Raw genomic sequence first — 25164 nt, 5'->3', positions numbered from 1 at the left:
ATATTGTCTGTCTGAAAACAAATGAACGGTTCTCTCTTAACAGAGGCCAAAACTGAAGAGCTCTGAGAATTGCATGGAGTTCAAAAATATTTATTGGTAATCTCGCCTCTTGAGATTTCCAAATCCCTTGTGCTGTCAGAGATCCCCAAACAGCTCCCCAACCTGAGAAACTTGCATCTGTTGTGATCACAGTCCAGGTTGGCCGAACAAAAAGAAGCCCCTTGAACTAAACAATGGTGATCTATCCACCATGTCAGAGAGTGGCGTCCATTGATTCAGCATACAAAGCTGAAGAGGTCTCATGTGAAAACGAGCAAAGGGGATCGCGTCCGATGCTGCAGTCATGAGAACTAAAACTTCCATGCACATAGCCACTGAAGGGAATGACTGAGACTGAAGGTGCCGGCAAGCTGCAACCAATTTTAGAGACAGAGTCATGGACACTGAATCTATCTGGAAGCCTAAAAAGGTGACCCTTGTCTGAGGAATCAAGAAACTCTTTGGTAAATTGATCCTCTAACCATGTTTCCAAAGAAACAACACTAGTTGATTCGTGTGAGATTCTGCAGAACGTAAAGACTGAGCTAGTACCAAGATATCGTCCAAATAAGGAAAAACTGCAATACCCTGTTCTCTGAATACAGAGAGAAGGGCACCTAGAACCTTTAAAAAGATTCTTGGAGCTGTTGCTAGGCCAAATGGAAGAGCAACAAATTGGTAATGCTTGTCTAGAAAAAAGAATCTAAGAAACTGATAATGTTCTGGATGAATCAGAATATGAAGGTATGCATCCTGCAAGTCTATTGTGGAAATATAATGTCCTTGCTGAACAAAAGGCAGAATAGTCCTTATAGTCACCATCTTGAAAGTTGGTACTCTTACATAATGATTCAAAATTTTCAGATCCAGAACTGGTCTGAATAATTTTTCCTTCTTTGGGACAATGAATAGATTTGAATAAAACCCCAAACCTTGTTCTAGAAGAGGAACTGGCATGATTACCCCTGAAGACTCCAGGTCTGAAACACACTTCCGGAAAGCCTGAGCTTTTACCGGATATATGAGAGAAAAAATCTTCTCACAGGAGGTCTTACTCTGAATCCTATTCAATACTCTTGAGAGACAATGCTCTGAATCCATAGATTTTGAACAGAATTTATCCAAATATCCTTGAAAAACCTTAATCTGCCCCCTACCAGCTGAGCTGGAATGAAGGCCGCACCTACATGCAGACTTAGGGGCTGATTTTGGTTTCCTAAAAGGCTTGGATATATTCCAATTGAGGAAAGCTTCCAATTGGAGGCAGATTCCTTGGGGGAAGGATTTAATTTTTGTTCCTTATTCTAACGAATGGAACGAAAACAGTTAGAAGCCTTAGATTTACCTTTAGGTTTTTTATCCTGTGGAAGAAAAACTCCCTTTCCCCCAGTAACAGTTGAAATAATAGAATCCAACTGGGACTCAAATAAATTATTACCTTGGAAAGAAAGAGATAGTAATCTAGAATTAGATGTCATATCAGCATTCCAAGATTTAAGCCACAAAGCTCTTTTAGCTAAAATAGCTAAAGACATGGATCTAACATCAATTTTGATAATATCAAAAATAGCATCATAAATAAAATGATTAGCATATTGCAGTAAGCGAATAATGCTATATAAGTCAGAATCCAATTCCTGTTGCGCTAAATTCTCCAACCAGAAAGTTGATGCAGCCGCAACATCAGCCAAAGAAATTGCCGGTCTAAGAAGATGACCTGAATATAAATAGGTCTTCCTTAGATAAGATTCAAGTTTCCTATCTAAAGGATCCTTAAAGGAAGTACTATCTTCCATAGGAATAGTGGTACGTTTAGCAAGAGTACAAATAGCCCCATCAACTTTGGGGATCTTTTCCCAAAACTCTATAGATTTTGCTGGTAAAGGATACAATTTTTTAAACCTTGAAGAAGGAATAAAAGAAGTACCTGGCTTATTCCATTCCTTTAGAAATCATATCAGAAATAGCCTCAGGAATAGGAAAAAAACCCTGGAGAAACCACAGGAGGTTTAAAAACAGCATTTAAACGTTTATTAGACTGAACGTCAAGAGGACTGGTTACCTCAATATCCAAAGTAATTAACACTTCTTTTAATAAAGAACGCATATACTCAATTTTAAATAAATAAGTAGATTTGTTAGTGTCAATGTCTGAGGAAGGATCTTCTGAATCAGATAGATCCTCATCAGAAGAGGATAAATTATTATGTTGTTGGTCATTTGAAATTTCATCAACTAAATGAGAAGTTTCAAAAGATCTTTTACATTTATTTGAAGGTGGAAATGCAGACAAAGCCTTCAGAATAGAATCAAAATCAAATTCTTAAAAATTTACAGGTATATCATGCACATTAGAAGTTGTAGGAACTGCAACTGGCAATGTACTAATACTAATGGATACACTATCTGCATGTAAAAGTTTATCATGATAACTAATACAAATGACATTTCGGCGAGATAATTTCTACAATTTTACAACAAATGCACTTAGCTTTGGTTGAACCGATGTCACGCAGCAATGTTCCAGTAGAAGCTTCTGAGGCAGGATCAGGTTGAGACATCTTGCAAAATGTAAGATAAAAAACAACATATAAAGCAAAATTATATATTTCCTTATATGACAGTTTCAGGAATGGGAAAAAATGCGCATAGCCCTCTGATAGAAAAAAGCAAGAGGCAAACATCAATGGGGTATAGATATAATAAAAAAATTTGGCGCCAAGTATGACGCACAACGTAACTAAACTTTTTTGGCGCCAAAAAAATAACTGGAAATGACACACTCGCGTCACTAATGACGCAACAGTGTGAAAGGTCTCGGTGTCAAGTATGACACCGGAAGTGACAAACTTGCCTCATAGACGTACTTTTCCGCGGCAAAAAAAATTTCGCGCCAAGAATGACGTAATAAAGTTTAACATGTGTCACACCCGCGGGCCTAATACCGCCCGCAATTTGTAAAAAGTAGTCAATTGAAAAAAAGACTAAACCCCAGGTAAGAAATAAATTTCATATTTAAAAGATGTTTATATTCCCCAAATATGAAACTGACAGTCTGCAGAAGGAAATACATGAACCTGACTCATGGCAAATATAAGTACAATACATATATTTAGAACTTTATATAAATGCATAAAGTGCCAAACCATAGCTGAGGTGTCTTAAGAAATAAAAAACATACTTACCAAAAGACACCCATCCACATATAGCAGATAGCCAAACCAGTACTAAAACAGTTATTAGTAGAGGTAATGGTAAATTGAGAGTATATCGTCAATCTGAAAAGGGAGGTAGGAGATGAATCTCTACGACCGATAACAGAGAACCCATGAAATAGACCCCCGTTAGGGAAATCATCATATTCAATAAGTGATACTCCCTTCACGTCCCTCTGACATTCGCTGTACTCTGAGAGGAATCGGGCTTCAACAATGCTGAGAAGCGCATATCAATGTAGAAATCTTAGCACAAACTTACTTCACCACCTCCATAGGAGGCAAAGTTTGTAAAACTGAATTGTGGGTATGGTGAGGGGTGTATTTATAGGCATTTTGAGGTTTGGGAAACTTTGACCCTCCTGGAAGGATTGTATATCCCATATGTCACTAGCTCATGGACTCTTGCCAATTACATGAAAGAAACAGCTATTTCCACTGAAAAATTAAATCCACAAAAAAATAAGTCTTTCTTAAAAATTTCACATAAATTTCAAGAAAAAAACTTAAATCATAAGCAGAAGAATCAAACTGAGACAGCTGCCTGAAGAACTTTTCCACAAAAGACTGTTTCAGAAGAAGCAAATACATAAAAATGGTAAAATTTAGTAAATGTATGCCAAGAAGACCAAGTTGCTGCTTTGCAAATCTGATCAACCGAAGCTTCATTCTTAAAAGCCCAAGAAGTGGCGACTGATCTAGTAGAATGAGCTGTAGTTCTCTGAGGCGGAGACTGTCCCGCCTCCAAATAAGCCTTGTAAATCAAGAGCTTTAACCAAGATGCCAAAGAAAGGGCAGAGGCTTTCTGACCTTTCCTAGGACCAGAAAAAACAACAAATAGACTAGAAGTCTTCCTGAAATCCTTAGTGGCTTTGACATATTTCAAAGCTCTCACAACATCCAAAGAATGTAAAGATCTTTCAAGAGTATTCTTGGTATTAAGACACAAGTAAGGAACAACAATTTCCCTACTAATGTTTTTAGAATTCACAACCTTAGGAAGAAATGTAAACTAAGTCCGCAAAACAGCCTTATCCTGATGGAAAATCAGAAAAGGAGACTCACAAGAGAGAGCAGACAATTCAGAAACTCTTCTAGCTGAAGAGATAGCCAAAAGAAACAACACTTTCCAAGAAAGTAGTTTAATATCCAAAGAATGCATTGGCTCAAAAGGAGGAGCCTGCAAAGCCTTCAAAACCAAATTAAGACTCCAAGGAGGAGAAATTGATTTAACAGCAGGCTCGATACGAACCAAAGCCTGAACAAAACAGTGAATATCAGGAAGTTTAGCAATCTTTCTGTTAAATAAAACATAAAGAGCAGAGATTTATCCCTTCATGGTACTTGCAGACAAACCTTTATCTAAACCAACATGAAGAAACTGCAAAATTCTAGGAATCCTAAAAGAATGATCTAGAAAGGAGAAGGTAGAGGGCGCCACATAGTGCAAATCAGACTGTTACACAAAGGATGTTAGTAGATATTAGGAATCCTACTCCCGTGGTAAAAAGCACTAGTGTGCAGTAAAAGCAGTCCGGAACCAAACGGTCGTCCGGTAGACCCAGTGATGTTACAGGAAACAGATGGTATCCTCGTCCCACCAGGGGGATTCCAGGGATCTCAGGTACCAAGACCGTGAGTATAAGGCCCACGAGAGGCAGAGGGCAACAGGCAACAGTTCAGGATGGAACCTTGGAACTGCTCAGGCCATTAGACAGCAGTTTGAGGAAATAAAATAAAGACCTCCAAAAGGAAGAGTGATTCTTCCAAATGATGGCTCAGCAGCAAACTCTATCAATTGTAGATGCAGTGTTTCGTTTGTAGTAAGTTTTTTGTAATCCTCATTCACCACCTAACCTCTCACTTTAAACATATAGAAAGTCTTTCACAAGAAATCATTTTAGAACAGTCCCAAATCCCAAATATGTGTTAAATATCTAGAGGAATGAGGATTACAAAAATCTTACTACAAACGAAACACTGCATCTACAATTGATAGAGTTTGCTGCTGAACCATCATTTGGAAGAATCACTCCTCCTTTTGGAGGTCTTTATTTTATTTCCTCAAACTGCTTTCTATTGGCCTGAGCAGTTCCAAGATTCCATCCTGAACTGTTGCCTGTTGCCCTCTGCCTCTCTGCCTCTCGTGGGCCTTATACTCATGGTCACGGTACCTGAGATCTCTGGACTCCCCCTGGTGGGACGAAGATACCATCTGTTTCCTGTAACATCACTGGGTCTACCGGATGACCGTTTGGTTCCGGACTGCTTTTACTTCACACTAGTGCTTTTTACCATGTGAGTAGGATTCCTAATATCTACTAATAGCCTTTGTGTAACAGTCTGATTTGCACTATGTGGCGCCCTCTACCTTCTCCTTTCTAGATCATCATTCCTGTGTCGTGGGGTGACACTCTAGAGGAGCTGCCTCCAGTCTTGGACTCTTGTTTTGAGATTGAATCCAATTAGCAGGACTTTCTTATTTGATTATATATCTTTGGACTTTCCATTTTATCCTTGATTTTACATTTGTATTTGTGTATATGTATGTCAACTAGCATATGTGTCAGGTCTGTTATTATATACACTATATGTGAATTTGAACCATATGCACCTCCAGGATATACATACACTGAGGATTAGGATATATATGTGCCTTGGATTGTGACTATTGGAGCCAATTGCACACTTTTGCTCTTTTTTGCACATCTCATTTAGGGTTACTTTTTTGACCTTTTTATATACATATATATAGATCTTATCATCACTTGGCGCCTCTTACAGGTAATTGCTTGGCTCTGGTTGTCATTTGTGTACAGTTTGTCTATCCTAAAAGAATGCCAAGAGAATTTATGAGAAAAACACCATGAAATATAGGTTTTCCAAAGCAGATAATAAATCTTCCTTGAAACAGACTTACGAGCCTGTAGCATAGTATTAATCACTGCGTCAGAGAAACCTCTACGACTAAGTACTAAGCATTCAATTTACATACCTTTAAATTTAGTGATTTGAGATCATGATGGAAAAACGGCCCTTGAAACAGAAGGTCTGGCCTTAAAGGAAGCGGCCAAGGTTGGCAACTGGACATCCGGACAAGATCTGCATACCAAAATCTGTGAGGCCATGCTGGTGCTATCAGAAACACATGCAATTGTTCCAATATGATCTTGGAGATCACCCTTGGAAGAAGAACTAGAGGCGGAAAAATGTAAGCAGGTTGGTAAAACCAAGGAACTACTAACACATCCATCATCTTTGCCTAAGGTTGCCTGGACCTGGAAAGGTACCTGGGAAGCTTCTTTTTTAGATGGGAAGCCATCAGATCTATTTCAGAGAGACCCCACATCTTTAAAATCAAAATACATCTGGATGGAGAGACCACTCTCCTGGACGTGAAGACTGATGACTGAGATAATCCACTTCCCAACTGTCTACACCTGGGATATGTATCGCAGAAATTAGACAGGAGTTGGGTTCTGCCCAAGAAAGTATCCGAGATACTTCTTCCATCGTTAAAGGACTGTGAGTCCTGAAAATAGCACGGAGTTCTAAAATATTGGTTGGTAACCTTGCCTCTTGAGGATTCCAAACTCCTTGTGCTGTCAGAGACCTCCAGACAGCTCCCCAACCTGTGAGACTTGCATCTGTTGAAATCACAGTCCAGGCAGGACAAACAAAAGAGGCCCCTTGAATAATCCAATGATGGTCTAACCACCAGGACAGAGAGAGTTAAATGTTGGGATTTAAGTATATCAACTGTGATATCCAAGTATAATCCCTGCACCATTGATCCAGCATGCAAAGCTGCAGAGGTCTCATATGAAAATGAGCAAAGAGAATGGCATCCGATGCTGCAGTCATGAGACCTAAAACTTCCATGCACATAGCCACTGAAGGGAATGATCGATACTGAAGGTTTCGACAGGCAGAGACCAATTTCATTCGTCTCTTGTCTGTTAAAGACAGAGTCATGGATACTGAATCTATCTGGAAACCTAAAAAGGTGATCCTTGTCTGAGGAATCAAGGAACTCTTTGGTAAATTGATCCTCCAACCATGTATGAAGAAACAGCACAAGTTGATTTGTGTGAGATTCTGCTAAATAAAAAGATTGAGCCAGTACCAAGATATCATCCAAAATAAGGAAACATCTCTGATTACAGATAGAAGGGCACTGAGAACCTTCAAAAAGATTATTGGCGCTGTTGCTAGGCCAAATAGAAGAGCAACAAATTGGTAATGCTTGTCTAGAAAAGAGAATCTCAGAAACCGATAGTGGTCTGGATGAATCGGAATGTGAAGATACGCATCCTGTAAGTCTATTGAGGACATGTAATGACCTTGCTGAACAAAAGGCAGAAAAGTCCTTATAGTCACCATCTTGAAAGTTGGGACCCTTCAAAATGATTCAAAAATTTGAACTGGTCTGAAAGAATTTTCCTTCTTCGGGACAATGAATAGATTTGAATAAACACCCAGACCCTGTTCCAGAATTGGAACTGGTACAATTACTCCTGAAAGCTCTAGATCCGAAACACACTTCAGAAAATCCTGAGCTTTTACAGGATTTGTTGGAACATGAGAGAGAAAAAATCTTCTCACAGGAGGTCTTATTCTGAAACCTATTCCATACCCCTAAGAGACAATATTCTGAATCCAATGATTCTAAAAGGGAACCTGCCCAAACGTCTTGAAATAATTTCAATCTGCCCCCCACCAGCAGAACTGGATTGAGGGCCGCACCTTCATGCAGTCTTGGGGGTTTCTTGTAAGGCTTGGATTTATTCCAACTCGAGCATGGCTTCCGATTGGAGCCAGATTCTTTAGGGGAAGGAGTGGTTTTCTGTTCTCTATTCTGATGAAAGGAATGAAACCGATAAGAAGCTTTAGATTTGCCTTTAAACTTTTTATCTTGAGTCAAAAAAACTCCCTTCCCCCAAGTAATAGTGGAAATAATAGAATCCAACTGGGAACCAAACAAATTATTACCCTGGAATGATAGAGATAGTAACCTAGATTTAGATACCATGTCAGCACTCTTCTAGCTAAAATAGCAAAAGACATAGATTTAACATTAATCTTGATGATATCAAAAATAGCATCACAGATAAAATGATTAGCATGTTGAAGCAAACAAACAATGTTATGCAAATCAGAGTCCTTTTCCCATTGTGCTAAGCTATCCAACCAAAATGTTGATGCAGCCGCAACATCAGCCATAGAAATGGAAGGTCTGAGCATATAGCCAGAATGTACATAAGCTTTCCTTAGATAAGATTCAATCTTTCTATCTAAAGGATCCTTAAAAGAAGTACTATCTTCCATAGAAAAAGTAGTATGTTTAGCAAGAATAGAAATAGCCCTATCAACCTTAGGGACTTTTCCCCAAAACTCTAATTTAGCCACTGGCAAAGGATACAACTTTTTAAACCTTGAAGAAGGAACAAAAGACGTACCAGGCGTAGACCATTCCTTAGCAATCACATCAGAAATGGCATCAGGAAAAGGAAAAACCTCAGGAGTAGTCACAGGAGGTTTATAAACAGAATTTAAACGTTTACTGGATTTATTATCAAGAGGACCAGATGATTTATCAGTGTCAATGTCTGAAGTAGGATCTTCTGAGTCAGAGAGACCCTCATCAGAGGAGGATATATCGGTATGTTGCCGGTCATTACAAATTTCATCAGTATTATGTGAAGTTTTAAAAGATCTTTTAAGTTTATTTGAAGGTGGTATAGCAGCCATAGCCTTCTGTATCGCATCAGCAATATAATTTTTCATATCAACAGGGATAACGTGTACTTTAGATGTTGAAGGAACAACAGATAATGTACTATCACTAATAGAAACATTTTCTGTATTCAAACGCTTATCATGACAACTGTTACATACTACAGCTGGAGATATAATCTCCACTAGCTTACAACAGATACACTTAGATTTGGTAGAACTGTGTTCATGCAGCATGGTGCCTACAGCAGCTTCTGAAACAGGATCAGATTGAGACATCTTGTAAATGTAAAAAAAGAAAAATAACATTAAACACAAATCTTATTTCCACATATAGCAGTTTCAGGAATGAGAAAAAATGCAAATGCTAAAACTGGCAAAAAAGCAAGGAGCATATAGGAAGTGAGGTAAAATAAAACTAAATTTTTTGGTGCCAAGTATGACGCACAACCCAAAAGGAAGTTGAGAAATTTTTGGGCACCAACAAACATCCGGAAAGGACGCAACTCGCGTCATAACAAACACAATTTCGTGCTAAACAACCTAGCACCAACTAAGATGCAGCAAATGATGAACTTGCGTCATGACAGATGCACATTCAGGGCCAAAATAATTTCTCACGCCAAAAATGATGCAATAACAAAACTGCTGGACTGCAAAGGGAAATACACATAGACCTGACTCATAGCAAATATAAGTAAAATACATATATTTAAAACTTTATATTAATACATAAAGCGACAAACCATAGCTGAGAGTGTCTTAAAATAATGATACATACTTACCAAAAGATACCCATCCACATATAGCAGATAGCCAAACCAGTACTGAAAGCTATCAGCAGAGGTAATGGTATATAAGAGTATATCATCAATCTGAAAAGGGAGGTAGGAGATGAATCCCTACGACCGATAACAGAGAACCCTTGAAAAGATTTCCAGCCAGGAAAACCATAAAATCAAACAGGCGATACTCTCTAGCTCATGGACTCTTTCCAATTACATGAAAGAAATAACAAATAGACTTTCTGAAATCTTTAGTAGCCTCAACATAATATTTCAAAGCTCTTAACACATCCAAAGAATGTAAAGACCTTTCAAGAGTATTCTTAGGATTAGGACACAAGGAAGGAACAACAATTTCCCTATTAATGTTGTTAGAATTCACAACTTTAGGCAAAAATTTAAACAAAGCCCACAAAAACAGCTTTATCTTGATGGAAAATCAGATAAGGAGACTCAAAAGAGAGAGCAGACAACCCAGAAACTCTTCTAGCAGAAGAGATAGCCAAAGAAATAACACCTTCCAAGAAACTTTGCCCCCTCCTGGTAGGAATGTATATCCCATACGTCACTAGCTCATGGACTCTTGCCACTTAAATGAAAGAAAACAAGCACTTGAGATATAATGTTTCAATCTGGCAGTCTTAAATGGAATAGTTGCCACCAATGCCTCCTTATTGCCTGACACTACTCCTGTGCTTCCAAGATACAAAGATACCCTGACTGTATCTCCTCATGTGTCCTGGCTCCATAATTGTTAACCTACAGTTTTGTTAAGGTTGATACCACAAAGGCAACATATTGGAAGATGTCAAGACAAGCAGGCAAATTAGAATGTTATGTATAGTATTATCCCTTAAAAAGACACAAATGGTTGATACATTTACTGTATGTAATAGTTGTTTAAGGTCAGTATGGATAATAGTCACATCAGTATATGATCAACTTAACAAAAATAAATTTGCCCCAGTCTGTGTCTTCATACATGTGTTAAATGGGGGTTTTTCACTATAAAAATAAGGATTCCTCTTCTATCAAACAATTCATAATAAAAAAGTCAGGGAATTTAATCTTCCCTGACCATGAAGTTTCAGGAGGTTTTACATTCAGTGACTGTCAGTAGACATGTGCAATTCGGTTCGGTTCGATAATTCGGAAAATTCGGAAAATTCGGAGATTCGGATCGAACCGAATTTCCGAATTAAAATACTGCCGAATTTACCGAATAAATCCGAATTAGTTCGGATTTATTCTGTAAATTCGGATGGACATGGATTACACTAGTATTGTACAGTATATTAGGTTATATCACTCTGCTATGGGTTACACCTAATATACAGTACATAATACTAGTCTAATACACAGCACACATACCGAAATTCTGAATTTCCGAACCGAACCGAATCAAACCAAATCCAGCCGAATTTTTTCGAATCCGAATTAATACAAAACGAATCCGAAACAAATTCATTCGAAGTTTTCCGAATTCGAAACGATCCGAAATGAAATTCGAAAACCTCTGAATCGATCCGAACCGAAATGAATTTTTCAATCATGCACATATCTAACTGTCAGATTAGTTAGATGTGTAAATAGGATTTATGTCACAGATAAGCATGCTTTCAGAAGAATTACTGTCAGTTACCTCCTATTTCAGAACTTCTTTGCAAATAGCCAAATCCTTTACAACACGGGTCTGCATCACACTGGAGTTCGCATTCAAAAAATCTGTGTGCACAAAGAGAAAATACATTTTTTATAGGGTATAGTTGTAATTAGTCTTTTAATGTATGAAGAAAACTTTGTGTTGGTTTGGAATTGTCTTTAACAAAATGTTCTTTTGTAATTATAGGACAAGTCAAACGTCAGGTGCAAAAAAAATCTTCTTGAAATTTTGTGTACAAGATGGTGGCTTTCAAGGTTGGTAGGGTAACAATTTAATTAGACATATTGGTCTATTACGTTATTACAATGATGAGTTTATTTAAGTGTAATTCCTGTCTTTTCATGCACCCTGTAAATTCATATGAAGTATGTATTTTCCCACTATTAATAAAAATCATATCAATAAGAATATTTGCAGATTCATAATGAAATAACAGCATAGTATCAATAACCAAGAAATAATTTTGGAGTTTTATAGTTGGTTTTAAAGAGGTTTCTAGACAATATATGAATGAGGTGATTTACACCTTCTTGATGTTCATGTAGCAAAGGAATTGGCTGTTTGGATAAAAGTTAGACCGATTGATACAAAATACTTGCTATGCTCTTATAAGTATCCAGTTAAGAGACCCAATACATTTATATATGTCTTGAAAAGATATAGGGCCTGATATTTAAAACCTCACCGCTCAGGTCACATGATCTAAGAAGTCTAGTTGGTACAGCAAGGCCCTTAAAAAACATTTAGAAACACAAATTTTATCTTGAGAAATGTTTTATGTTGCTATATAGCAGTAATAGAAAACCTTGGCACTCCAGATGTTTCAGAACTACATTTCCCATAATGCTCGACTGGACCTCAGTGTCTAAGCATCATGTGAAATGTAGTTCTAAAACATCTGGAGTGCCAAGAATGGACATCACTGCTATAGTATTCTTTATGTGAAACAGAGATGTCTACATTACAATACAAGGTGTTAAAAAAAGATTTTGTGTGATTTTTCTCATTGCCTGTGAGGTTTTCAATATCAGGATCCCAGTCAGAAGGAGGTAAACTATTAGTTCTCATACCATATAGGGTCTTATTCATTGTATCTTATAATGTCTAAAAACAAACCATTGGCTGAGCTAAGTATATAAAGAAAGTTTTTGCTTGCAAACTCATCCTGTTACTTTGTAAGCAGATTGTTTAGAAAGTAAACACAATTTATAAATACAGTAATTTTATTGGAAGGGAAGCATTAAAAAAAAACACAACACAACAACCATATGGTACAAGGAGATTTTCATACATTAGCATTAGAAGGTTCTTCAGTAAATGGGTTGACTTCATTAATACTCAAGAGCTAAGCAAACAAAAGCAAATAATTGCAACATTTAAAAATTTGAGTTATATGTTGCGGTAGTGAACTTAAAGGGAAATAGAGATTCTATTTATTTAGAGAGGACACAGGAAGGCCAAAGGGGGAGGCAATTTCCCTTTTTTTCTTCACATTCATTCTCACAGCAGAAATAACATAATTTATGTAAGAACTTACCTGATAAATTAATTTCTTTCATATTGGCAAGAGTCCATGAGCTAGTGACGTATGGGATATACAATCCTACCAGGAGGGGCAACGTTTCCCAAACCTCAAAATGCCTATAAATACACCTCTCACCACACCCACAATTCAGTTTAACGAATAGCCAAGTAGTGGGGTGATAAAATAAGGAGTAAAAAAAAACATACAAAAAGAAGAACTGGAAATATAATTGTGCTTTTATACAAAAATTATAACCACCATAAAAAGGGTGGGCCTCATGGACTTTTGCCAATATGAAAGAAATTAATTTATCAGGTAAGTTCTTACATAAATTATGTTTTCGTTCATGTAATTGGCAAGAGTCCATGAGCTAGTGACGTATGGGATAGAAATACCCAAGATGTGGAAGACCACAGAAGAGTCACTAGAGAGGGAGGGATCAAATAAAAACAGCTATTTCCGCTGAAAAAATTAAATCCACACAAAAAAATAAGTCTTTCTCATAAATTACAAGAAAAAAAAATGAAATCATAAGCAGAAGAATCAAACTGAGACAGCTGCCTGAAGAACTTTTCTACCAAAGACTGCTTCAGAAAAAATAAATACATCAAAATGGTAAAATTTAGTAAATGTATGCAAAAAGGACCAAGTTGTTGCTTTGCAAATCTGATCAACCTAAGCTTCATTCTTAAAAGCCCAAGAAGTGGTGACTGATCTAGTAGAATGAGCTGTAATTCTCTGAGGCGGAGATTGCCCGCCTCCAAATAAGCCTTGTGAATCAAAAGCTTTAACCAAGATGCCAAAGAAACGGCCGAGGCTTTCTGACCTTTCCTAGGACCAGAAAAAACAACAAATAGACTAGAAGTCTTCCTGAAATATTTAGTAGCTTCAACACAATATTTCAAAGCTCTTACCACATCCAAAAAATGTAAAGATCTTTCAAGAGTATTCTTAGGATTAGGACACAAGGAAGGAACAACAATTTCCCTACTAATGTTAAAATTCACAACCTTAGGAAGAAATTTAAACGAAGTCCGCCAAACAGCCCTATCCTGATGGAAAATCAGAAAAGGAGACTTACAAGAGAGAGCAGACAATTCAGAAACTCTTTTAGCTGAAGAGATAGCCAAAAGGAACAACACTTTCCAAGAAAGTAGTTTGATATCCAAAGAATGCAATGGCTCAAAAGGAGGAGCCTGCAAAGCCCTCAAAACCAAATTAAGACTCCAAGGGGAGAGATTGATTTAATAACAGGCTTGATACGAACTAAAGCCTGAACAAAACAGTGAATATCAGGAAGCTTAGCAATCTTTCTATGAAATAAAACAGAAAGAGCAAAGATTTGTCCCTTCAACGTACTTGCAGACAAACCTTTATCTAAACCATTCTGAAGAAACTGTAAAATTCTAGAAATTCTAAAAGAATGTCAAGATATTTTATGAGAATAACACAATGAAATATAGGTTTTCCAAACCCGATAATAAATTTTCCTTGAAACAGACTTGCGAGCCTGTAGCATAGTATTAATCACTGAGTCAGAGAAACCTCTATGACTAAGCACTAAGCGTTCAATTTCAATACCTTCAAATTTAGCGGTTTGAGAACCTAATGGAAAAAAGGCTCTTGAGACAGAAGGTCTGGTCTTAAAGGAAGTGGCCAAGGTTGGCAACTTGACATCCGGAAAAGATCCGCAAAACAAAATCTGTGAGGCCATGCTGGTGCTATCAGAAACACATGCGATTGTTCCATTATGATCTTGGAGATCACCCTTGGATGAAGAACTAGAGCCAGAAAGATGTAAGCAGGTTGGTATGGCCAAGGAACTGCTAACGCATCTACCATCTCCGCCTGAGGATCCCTGGACCTGGAAAGATACCTCGGAAGTTTCTTGTTTAGATGGGAAACCATGAGATCTATTTCTGGAAGACCCCAAATCTGTACAATCGGACAAAATACATCTGGATGGAGAGACCACACCCCTGGATGTAAAGTCTGATGGCTGAGATGATCCACTTCCCAATTGTCTACACCTGGGATATGTATTGCAGAAATTAGACAGGAGTTTAATTTTGCCCAAGAAAGTATTCAAGATACTTCTTTCATTGCTAAAGGACTGTGATTGACATATGCCACAGTTATGCCCTGATGATTGATATATACCACAGTTGTGATATTGTCTGTCTCAAAAAAGAATGAATTATTCTCTCTTTAGTAGAGGCCAAGGGGCATATGTATCAAGGTCTGTCGGACCTGATCCGACAGTGCAGATCAAGTCCGACAGACCTCGCTGAATACGGACAAGAGCTGCTGGTGCAACGCCGCCCCTGCAGACACGCGGCCAATGGGCCGCCAGCAGGGGGGTGTCAATCAACCCGATCGTACTCGATCGGGTTGATTTCTGGCGATGTCTGTCCGCCTGCTCTGAGCAGGCGGACAGGTTATGAAGCAGCGGTCTTTGTGACCACTGCTTCATAACTGCTGTTTCTGGTGAGCCTGCAGGCTCGCCAGAAACACGGGGCATCAAGCTCCATTCGGAGCTTGATACATATGCCCCCAAGCCTGAAGAGCCCTGAAAATAGCACAGAGTTCTAAAATATTGATTGGTAACCTCGCCTCTTGAGGATTCTAAACCCCTTGTGCTGTCAGAGACCCCCAGACAGCTCCCCAACCTGTGAAACTTGCATCTCTTGAAATCACAGTCCAGGAAGGATGAACAGAGGAGGCCCCTTGAACAATAAGTTGATGGTTTAACCACCAAGTCAGAGAGAGCTGAGTGTTGGGATTTAAGAATATCAATTGTTATATCCGAGTATAATCCCTGCACCATTGATTCAGCATGCAAAGCTGCAGGTGTCTCATATGAAAATGAGCAAAGGGGATAGCGACCGATACTGCAGTCATGAGACCTAAAACGTCCATGCACATAGCCACTGAAGGGAATGATCAAGACTGAAGGTTTCAACAGGCAGAAAACAATTTAATTTGTCTCTTGTCTGTTAAAAGACAGAGTCATGGCCACTAAATCTATCTGGAAACCTAAAAAGGTGACCCTTGTCTGAGGAATCAAGAAACTCTTTGGAAAATTGATCCTCCAACCATGTCTTTGAAGAAACAACACAAGTGGATTCATGTGAGATTCTGCTAAATAAATTTATTGAGCCAGTACCAAGGTATTGTCCAAATAAGGAAACACAGCAATACCCTGTTCTCTGATTACAGATAGAAGGGCACCTAAAACCTTGGAAAAAAAGATTATTGGAGCTGTCGCTAGGCCAAATGGAAGAGCGAAAAATTGGTAATGCTTGTCTAGAAAAGAGAATCTCAGAAACAGATAGTGTTCTGGATGAATCGGAATGTGAAGATATGCATCCTTTAAGTCTATTGTGGACATATAATGACCTTGCTAAACAAAAGGCAGAATGGTCCTTATAGTCACTATCTTGAAAGTTAGGACCCTTACAAAGTGATTAAAAATTTTCAGATGCAGAACTGGTCTCAATAAATTTTCCTTCTTCAGGACAATGAATAGATTTGAATAAAAACCCAAACCCTTTTCCGGAAGTGGAACTGGTACAATTACTCCTAAAAGCTCCAGATCTGAAATACACTTCAGAAAGGTCTGAGCTTTCACAGGATTTGTTGGAATGTAAGAGAGAAAAAAACCTTCTCACAGGAGGTCTTATTCTGAAACCTATTCGATACCCTTGCGAGACAATATTCTGAATCCAATGATTTTCGAATGGAACCTGCCCAAATGTCTTGAAATAATTTCAATCTGCCCCCACCAGTAGAACTGGATTGAGGGCCACACCTTCATGTAGTTTTGGGGGCTGGCTTTGGTTTCTTAAAAGGCTTGGATTTATTCCAACTCGAAGATGGCTTCCAATTGGAGCCAGAGTCCTTAGGGGAAGGAGTGAATTTCTGTTCTCTATTCTGACTGAATAGAAGCTCTAGTTTTACCCTTAGATTTTTTTATCCTGGGGCAAAAAACTCCCTTCCCCACAATAATAGTGGAAATAATAGAATCCAACTGAGAACCAAACAAATTATTACCCTGGAATGATAGAGATAGTAACCTAGATTTACATACCATGTCAGCATTCCATGACTTGAGCCATAAAGCTCTTCTAGCTAAAATAGCCAAGGACATAATTTAAAATCAGTCTTAATGATATCAAAAGTAGCATCACAGAGAACATGATGAGCATATTGAAGCAAACAAACAATGCTAGACAAATGAGAATATTTTTCCCATTGTGCTAAGCTATCCAACCAAAAAGTTGATGCAGCCACAACATCAGTCATATAAATGGCAGGCCTAAGAATATAGTCAGAATGTAAATAAGCTTTCCTAAGATAAGATTCAATTTTCCTAGATAAAGGATCCTTAAATGAAGTACTATCTTCCATAGAAATAGAAGTACGCGTGGCAAGAGTAGAAATAGCTCCATCAAGCTTAGGAATTTTTTTCCTAAAACTCTAACTTAGCCTTTTAAACCTAGAAGAAGGAACACAAGAAGTACAAGGCTTAGACCATTCCTTAGCAATCACATCAGAAATAGCATCAGGAACAGGAAAAACCTCAGGAGTAATCACAGGAGGTTTATAAACAGAATTTAAATGTTTACTGGATTTGTTATAAAGAGGACAAGACTCCTCAATATCCAAAGTAATTAATACTTCTTTCAACAAAGAACGAATATACTCAATATTAAAAAGATAAGTTGATTTATCAATGTCAATGTCTGAAGCAGAATCTTCTGAGTCAGAGAGATCCTCATCAGAAGTGTATATATCAGTATGTTGTCGGTCATTACAAAATTCATCAGTATCATGAGATGTTTTAAAAGACCTTTTACGTTTATTAGAAGGTGGAATAGCAGACATAGCCTTATGTATCGCATCAGAAATATAATTTTACATATCAACAGGGATGTCATGTACATTAGATGTTGAAGGAACAACAGATACTGTACTAGTACTAATAGAAACATTTTCTGCATGCAAAAGCTTATCATGACAACTGTTACATACTACAGCCGGGGATATAATCTCAGCTAGCTTACAACAGGTACACTTAGCTTTGGTAGAACTGTGTTCAGGCAGCAGGGTTCCTACAGCAGCATCTGAGACAGGATCAGATTGAGTCATCTCGTAAAATGTAAAAGAAAAATAACATTTAAACAAAAAAATATCTTATTTCCTCATATAGCAGTTTCAGGAATTCAAATGCTAAAATGGGCAAAAAAGCAAATAGCATAGCCCTCTGAGCATAAAGAAGGCAAGGAGCATATAGGAAGTGGGTTAAAATAAAACAACATTTTTTGGCGCCAAGTATGACGTACGACGCAAAAGGAAGTATACATTTTTTTTCATGCCAACAAACATCTGGGAAAGGACACAACTGGCGTCATAACAGACGCAACTTCATGCCAAACAACCTGGCGTTAACTAAGACGCAGGAAATTATGAACTTGCGTCATCATAGATGCACATTCACGCAAAAAAATTCTCGCACCAAGAATGACGCAATAAATAACAGCATTTTGCGCCCTCGTAAGCCTAAATTTGCCCGCAAATTTTAAAGAAACAAGTCAAATTTGAAAAAAGACTAAACCCCAGGTAAGGGAAATATACATAGACTTGACTCATGGCAAATATAAGTAAACACATATATTTAGAACTTTATATAAATACATAAAGCGCCAACCATAGCTGAGAGTGTCTTAAATAGTGATACATTACTTACCGAAAGACACCCATCCACATATAGCAGATAGCCAAACCAGTACTGAAAACTATCAGCAGAGGTAATAGTATAAGAGTATATTGTCGATCTGAAAAGGGAGGTAGGAGATGAATCCCTACGACCAATAACAGAGAACCCTTGAAAAAAATTCCCGCAAGGGAAACCATAAAAATCAATAGGCGATACTCTCTTCACATCCCTCTGACAAACACTGTACTCTGAGAGGAACTGAGCTTCAGAATGCTTAGAAGCACTTATCATAGAAGATAAACAAAAAAATCAAGCACAAACTTACTTCACCACCTCCATAGGAGGCAAAGTTTGTAAAACTGAATTGTGGGTGTGGTGAGGGGTGTTTCTGGGTCTTATTTTATATCACATGATTAAGGTCATTTAAACCGAAACGTTGTGTTGCTTTATTTGTTGATGTCCCAATAAAGAAGATTTTAAATTGCTTCCTTTGTGTGCTGTTCCTACTTGGACTTTTTGGGTGTATTTATAAGCATTTTGAGGTTTGGGAAACTTTGTCCCTCCTGGTAGGATTGTATATCCCATATGTCACTAGCTCATGGACTCTTGACAATTACATGATAGAAAAACATAATTTATGCTTACCTGAGCTAGAGGGCACAGATGATAAGGGAGGGACAAGACAGGTAGACCTAAACAGAAGGCACCACTGCCTGAAGAACCCTTCTCCCAAATTAAGCCTTAGCCAAGGCAAAAGTATCAAGTTTATAAAACTTTGAAAAAGTATGCAAAGAGGACCAAGTTGCAGCCTTGCAAATCTGTTCCACAGAATCTTCATTTTTAAATGCCCAGGAAGAAGAATCAGCCCTCCTGGAATGAGCAGTGATTCTCTTAGGAGGTTGCTGTCCAGCAGTCTCATAGACCAAACAAATAATACTTCTTAGCCAAAGAGAAGAAGAAGTAGCCATAGCTTTCTGACCCTTGCGCTTCCCAGAAAAACAAACAAACAAAGCAGAAGACTGACGAAAGTCCTTAGTCGCCTGAAGATAAAACTTCAAAACACGGACAACATCTAGGTTGTGCAACAATCGCTCCTTAGGAGAAGAAGGATTAGGACACAAAGAAGGAACTACGATCTCCTGATTAATATTCTTGTTTGAAACAACCTTAGATAGGAAACCTAATTTAGTATGTAGAACCACCTTATCAGAATGAAAAATTAGATAAGGAGAATCAAACTGTAGAGCCGAGAGTTCCGAAACTCTCTGAGCAGAAGAAATAGCAACAAGAAACAAGACCTTCCAATATAACATCTTAATATCTAAGGAATGCATAGGTTCAAACGGAGCCCACTGTAAAACTATAAGAACAAGGTTAAGACTCCAGGGAGGAGTAACGGACTTAAACACAGGCCTGATCCTAACCAAGGCCTGACAAAAGGATTGCAGGTCTGGCGCATCCGCCAAACGCTTATGCAATAAAATAGACAACGCAGAAATCTGACCTTTCAGAGTACTAGCTGACAAACCCTTCTCCAGACCCTCCTGGAGAACAGACAAAATCCTAGGAATCCTGACTACTCCAAGAGTAGCCTCTGGATTCACATCAATACAGATATTTACGCCATATCTTATAGTAAATCTTTCTTGTCCCAGGCTTACAAGCCTGAATCATGGTCTTAATGACCAACTCTGAGAAAAGGACCCTGAAGTAGAAGGTCCTTCCTCAGAGGGAGTTTCCACGGAGGTAGAGATGACATTTTCACTAGATCTGCATACCAGATCCTGCGACTGAAACCTGATAAACCGGGCTAAGGCTAACTGAGGCCAGGCCAGTAGAGCATAGAAAATCGCTCTCAGTTCTAGAATGTTTATAGAGAGAACTGACTCCTCTCGAGTCCAAAGACCCTGAGTCTTCAATGACCCCCAAATTGCTCCCCAACCTAGAAGGCTGGTATCCGTGGTTACAATTACCCAGGAAGGTCTGCAAAAGCAAGTTCCCTGGGAGAGGTGTTCCTGAGACAACCACCACAGAAGAGAGTCCCTTGTCGCCTGATCCAGAACTATTTGTGGAGACAGATCCACATATTCCCCGTTCTATTGCCTTAACATGCATAACTGCAGAGGTCTGAGATGGAACAGAGCAAATGGAATGATGTCCATGGAAGCTACCATCAGACCAATTACCTCCATACATAGAGCCACTGACGGCCGAGGAAAGGACTGAAGTACAAGACAAGAACCGAAGATCTTTGTTTTTCTGACCTCTGTCAGAAATATCTTCATTAGAAGGGAGTCTATTATGGTCCCTAAAAACACTACTCTTGTGGCTGGAATCAGAGAACTCTTTAACAGATTTACCTTCCAACCGTGGTAGCAAAGAAAAGACAACAAGATCTCTGTATGAGAGCTTGCTTGATGAAAAGACGGCGCCTGAACCAGAATGTCATCCAGATAAGGGGCTACTGCAATTCCCCTGAGACCGGATCACTGCCAAAAGAGCCCCCAGGAAGAGCCACAAACTGAAAGTGCTTGTCTAGAAAAAACGAATCTCAGAAACTTGGGATTATCCATGTGGATGGGAACATGAAGGTACGCATCCTTTAGGTCTATGGTTGTCATGAACTGACCCTCTTGAATCAAAGGACTCTGAGGCACTTGTTTAAACACTTTAGGTCTTACATAGGTCTAAAAGTCCCCTTTTTCTTAGGAACCACAAACAGATTTGAATAAAATACCAGACCCTGTTCCTACGGAGGAACTGGAACTATAACTCCCAGGGCAAAAAGATCCTTGATACAATTTAAGAACGCCACACCTCTCTCTTTATCTGGTCTACAGATAATCTTGAGAGAAGAAACCTGCCTCTGGGAGAAAACGTCTTGAATTCTCTTGTACCCCTGAGATACAATTTCCATGGCCCACAGGTCTGGGACATCTTGTATCAAATCCTGAGCAAATTGAGAAAGCCTGCCCCTACTAGATCCGTTCCTGGATCGGGGGCAGACCCTTCATGGTGACTTGGAGTCAGCCGCAGGTTTCCCCTTGTTCAAAGACTGACCAGACCTCCAGGAATACTTGGATAGTTCCTGCTTGTAAGATAGTAGAATCAGAGTCATCCAAGGTAGCCAAAACGTCCTTAAGTAACAAGCGGAGGTGTTCCAGATTAAATCTGAAGAACACAATTTAAGCGTCAGCAGAAGGAATTATACTGCCTGAATCTGAGATTTCACCCTCAGATGCACCCGAAGAATGTTCATCCTCAGACTTCTGAGAGGAAATACTTTGATTAGCCACTTTAGGATCAGAAACCTTAGTTACTGTTTCTTTAAATTTCCTTTTGCGTTTTCCCTGCAGCATAGGAAAAGCAGACAGCGCCTCAGATACCACAGAGGATACCTGGGCAGCAATATCTTGCAAAGTAACCCCAGACTGAACATGAGAGGAAACGCAGGGCACTGCATGTGCAGATGAATAGGATTGGGACGCTTGAGGAGACAGCTGCAGCACATCTGAAACAGGGGGCTCCTGAACAGCATCCCCCTTGGCTAATGATGGCTCAGGGTCAAAAAGTCTATTTCTATAAAATAAAGTTATTTCAATACATGAAGAACAAAAAGGTACTGGGGGTTCCACCTGGGCATCAAAACATAAGCTACAGGTAACATCCTGCACAGCCTCTTGATCCATAATAAAAAAAAAAACTATTTTATTTTTTTTTACTTTTTTTTTTTATCTTTTAACAAAGGATATAATACGGAACAAAAAAAAGTTAATAAATAAATTTTCCTTTTAAATTTACCAAATCAAGAAAACATACCCCAGGCAACACTCTACACCTCAGCAGAATTACTGAGGTGCCCTACTTTCCTGCAAACCACAGCAAACTGAGGAAAAAAATTATCCCATTTACAATCCAGATTCCAGAGAAGCAAAAACAGCAAGAAGCCTTCTAAACAGCAGAGCCATCTGAAATAGCGCCAAAAAAACCTCTAACATCAAAAAATCAGAACCTTCCTAAAAGCAAGTAACAGTGCCTGCAAAAACTGCCATAAAAACCTGCACCCTGACAGGAATAATAAAAAACGTCCCCCTGCAGCGTTTCAGCTGAATAAGTGTCAAATTTTCCCTGCTTAGATAGAAAAATAAAACTGGCACTTACCTTAACATTTATCTGTCCGGCAGTAGGACAGCTCACCTGGTTTGAGAGGATGCCATTCCTCACATGGACCTGAGGAAATACAGAAAGACTGAGTGAACCTACTCAGGCTATCTAAATAGGGCAGCAAAATGTTTTGGGGAAACGCAGTGAGGATTGTACCCCACAAGTTCCCAATTGCTTAAAAGCCACCACTGCCCTACTGAAGAGACTGACATGAGCTAAGGCTAGACCCTTTAGAAAGATTAGAGCAAACCTACTCTGCTTTTAAAATAAAAAAATCTTGATTGTAGATCAGACACCAAAACTTCACCTCCACCTGCACCGCAGGAAAAGAGAATGACTGTGGATTATGGGTAAGGGAAGTGACATATATAGCAGCTTTGCTGTAGTGCTCTTTGCCTCCTCCTGCTGGCCAGGAGTGATATTCCCACTAATAATTGATGATTCCGTGGACTCACCATATCTTAGGAAAGAAAACTAATTATTGATATCAGGATGATACTTTTTAGGTTATTTTTGTTAAATATAAATGGATAACCATAGGTTCATAAGGAGTATAAGACTGAGGAAATACATGTCATAAGTCTAATATAATATGAATGTGCTTAAGGAGTATAAGGCTGAGAAAAGACATGGCACGAGTCTAATATAGCGAGAATGTGTTTTATAAAGAGTATAAGACTGAGAAAAGACATGGCATGCGTCTAATATAACATGAATGTGCTTTATTTTTGTTGATGTTTTACCTTTGTATCTAATAAGTGAAAGTTAATAAACAATATATGATTATACGTCAATAAATGTAGCCTCCCGGTCTATTTGCCACCAATCTACAAAATGTGTTTCATGCAATGGATAGGAATTGTATATATATTCAGATCTTTGTTGGTAAATGGCTGAGGTAAACAAGTAGCTGGAAGTGTAAAATGGAGGATGGTGCATGTGTTCCTGTAACAGGTTACCATATAATATAGAACTTTGGTACATTTTATTTTTTAGGCAAAATGTTGGAAAACATAATTTATGCTTACCTGATAAATTTATTTCTCTTGTAGTGTATCCAGTCCACGGATCATCCATTACTTATGGGATATTAACTCCTCCCCAACAGGAAGTGCAAGAGGATTCACCCAGCAGAGCTGCTATATAGCTCCTCCCCTAACTGCCATTACCAGTCATTCGACCGAAAACATGCAGAGAAAGGAAAACCATAGGGTGCAGTGGTGACTGTAGTTTAATGGAAAAATTACCTGCCTTAAAGTGACAGGGCGGGCCGTGGACTGGATACACTACAAGAGAAATAAATTTATCAGGTAAGCATAAATTATGTTTTCTCTTGTTAAGTGTATCCAGTCCACGGATCATCCATTACTTATGGGATACCAATACCAAAGCTAAAGTACACGGATGACGGGAGGGACAGGCAGGCTCTTTATACGGAAGGAACCACTGCCTGAAGAACCTTTCTCCCAAAAACAGCCTCCGAAGAAGCAAAAGTGTCAAATTTGTAAAATTTGGAAAAAGTATGAAGAGAAGACCAAGTTGCAGCCTTGCAAATCTGTTCAACAGAAGCCTCATTCTTAAAGGCCCAAGTGGAAGCCACAGCTCTAGTAGAATGTGCTGTAATTCTTTCAGGAGGCTGCTGTCCAGCAGTCTCATAGGCTAACCGTATTATGCTACGAAGCCAAAAGGAGAGAGAGGTAGCCGAAGCTTTTTTATTCTCTTTTTTTTTTTAAATTATTTTTATTGAGGTTTAAAGGAAAAAGGCATACAAATTTCAAAAAAACACAGGGCATAAAGAAAAAAAAAAAAAAAAAAGAGTTAGCCGAAGCTTTTTGACCTCTCCTCTGACCAGAATAAACGACAAACAGGGAAGACGTTTGTCGAAAATCCTTAGTTGCCTGTAGATAAAATTTCAGGGCACGGACTACATCTAGATTGTGTAGCAGACGTTCCTTTTTCGAAGAAGGATTAGGACACAAAGATGGAACCACAATCTCTTGATTGATATTCCTGTTAGTGACCACCTTAGGTAGGAACCCAGGTTTAGTACGCAGAACTACCTTGTCTGAATGAAAAATCAGATAAGGAGAATCACAATGTAAGGCAGATAACTCAGAGACTCTTCGAGCCGAGGAAATCGCCATTAAAAACAGAACTTTCCAAGATAACAACTTGATATCAATGGAATGAAGGGGTTCAAACGGAACCCCCTGTAAAACATTAAGAACTAAGTTCAAACTCCATGGTGGAGCAACAGTTTTAAACACAGGCTTGATCCTAGCTAAAGCCTGACAAAAAGCTTGAACGTCCGGAACTTC

General features: G+C 38.6%; 1 protein-coding gene across 1 annotated transcript in view; it reads right to left on the bottom strand.

Moving 5' to 3' along the window:
- TG (thyroglobulin) overlaps positions 1–25164 on the bottom strand; it is a 535242-nt gene that overhangs the window by 297898 nt on the left and 212180 nt on the right. The window contains exon 33 of the mRNA XM_053715949.1: positions 11418–11500. Within this exon, the coding sequence (XP_053571924.1) occupies positions 11418–11500 (83 nt within the window). The remainder of the gene's footprint in view (positions 1–11417; positions 11501–25164) is intronic.

This window comes from Bombina bombina, chromosome 5 (assembly GCF_027579735.1).
Source record: "Bombina bombina isolate aBomBom1 chromosome 5, aBomBom1.pri, whole genome shotgun sequence".
NCBI lineage: Eukaryota > Metazoa > Chordata > Amphibia > Anura > Bombinatoridae > Bombina > Bombina bombina.
The sequence above is the reverse complement of the archived record's forward strand: the minus strand, read 5'-3'. Positions and strand labels throughout refer to the sequence as shown.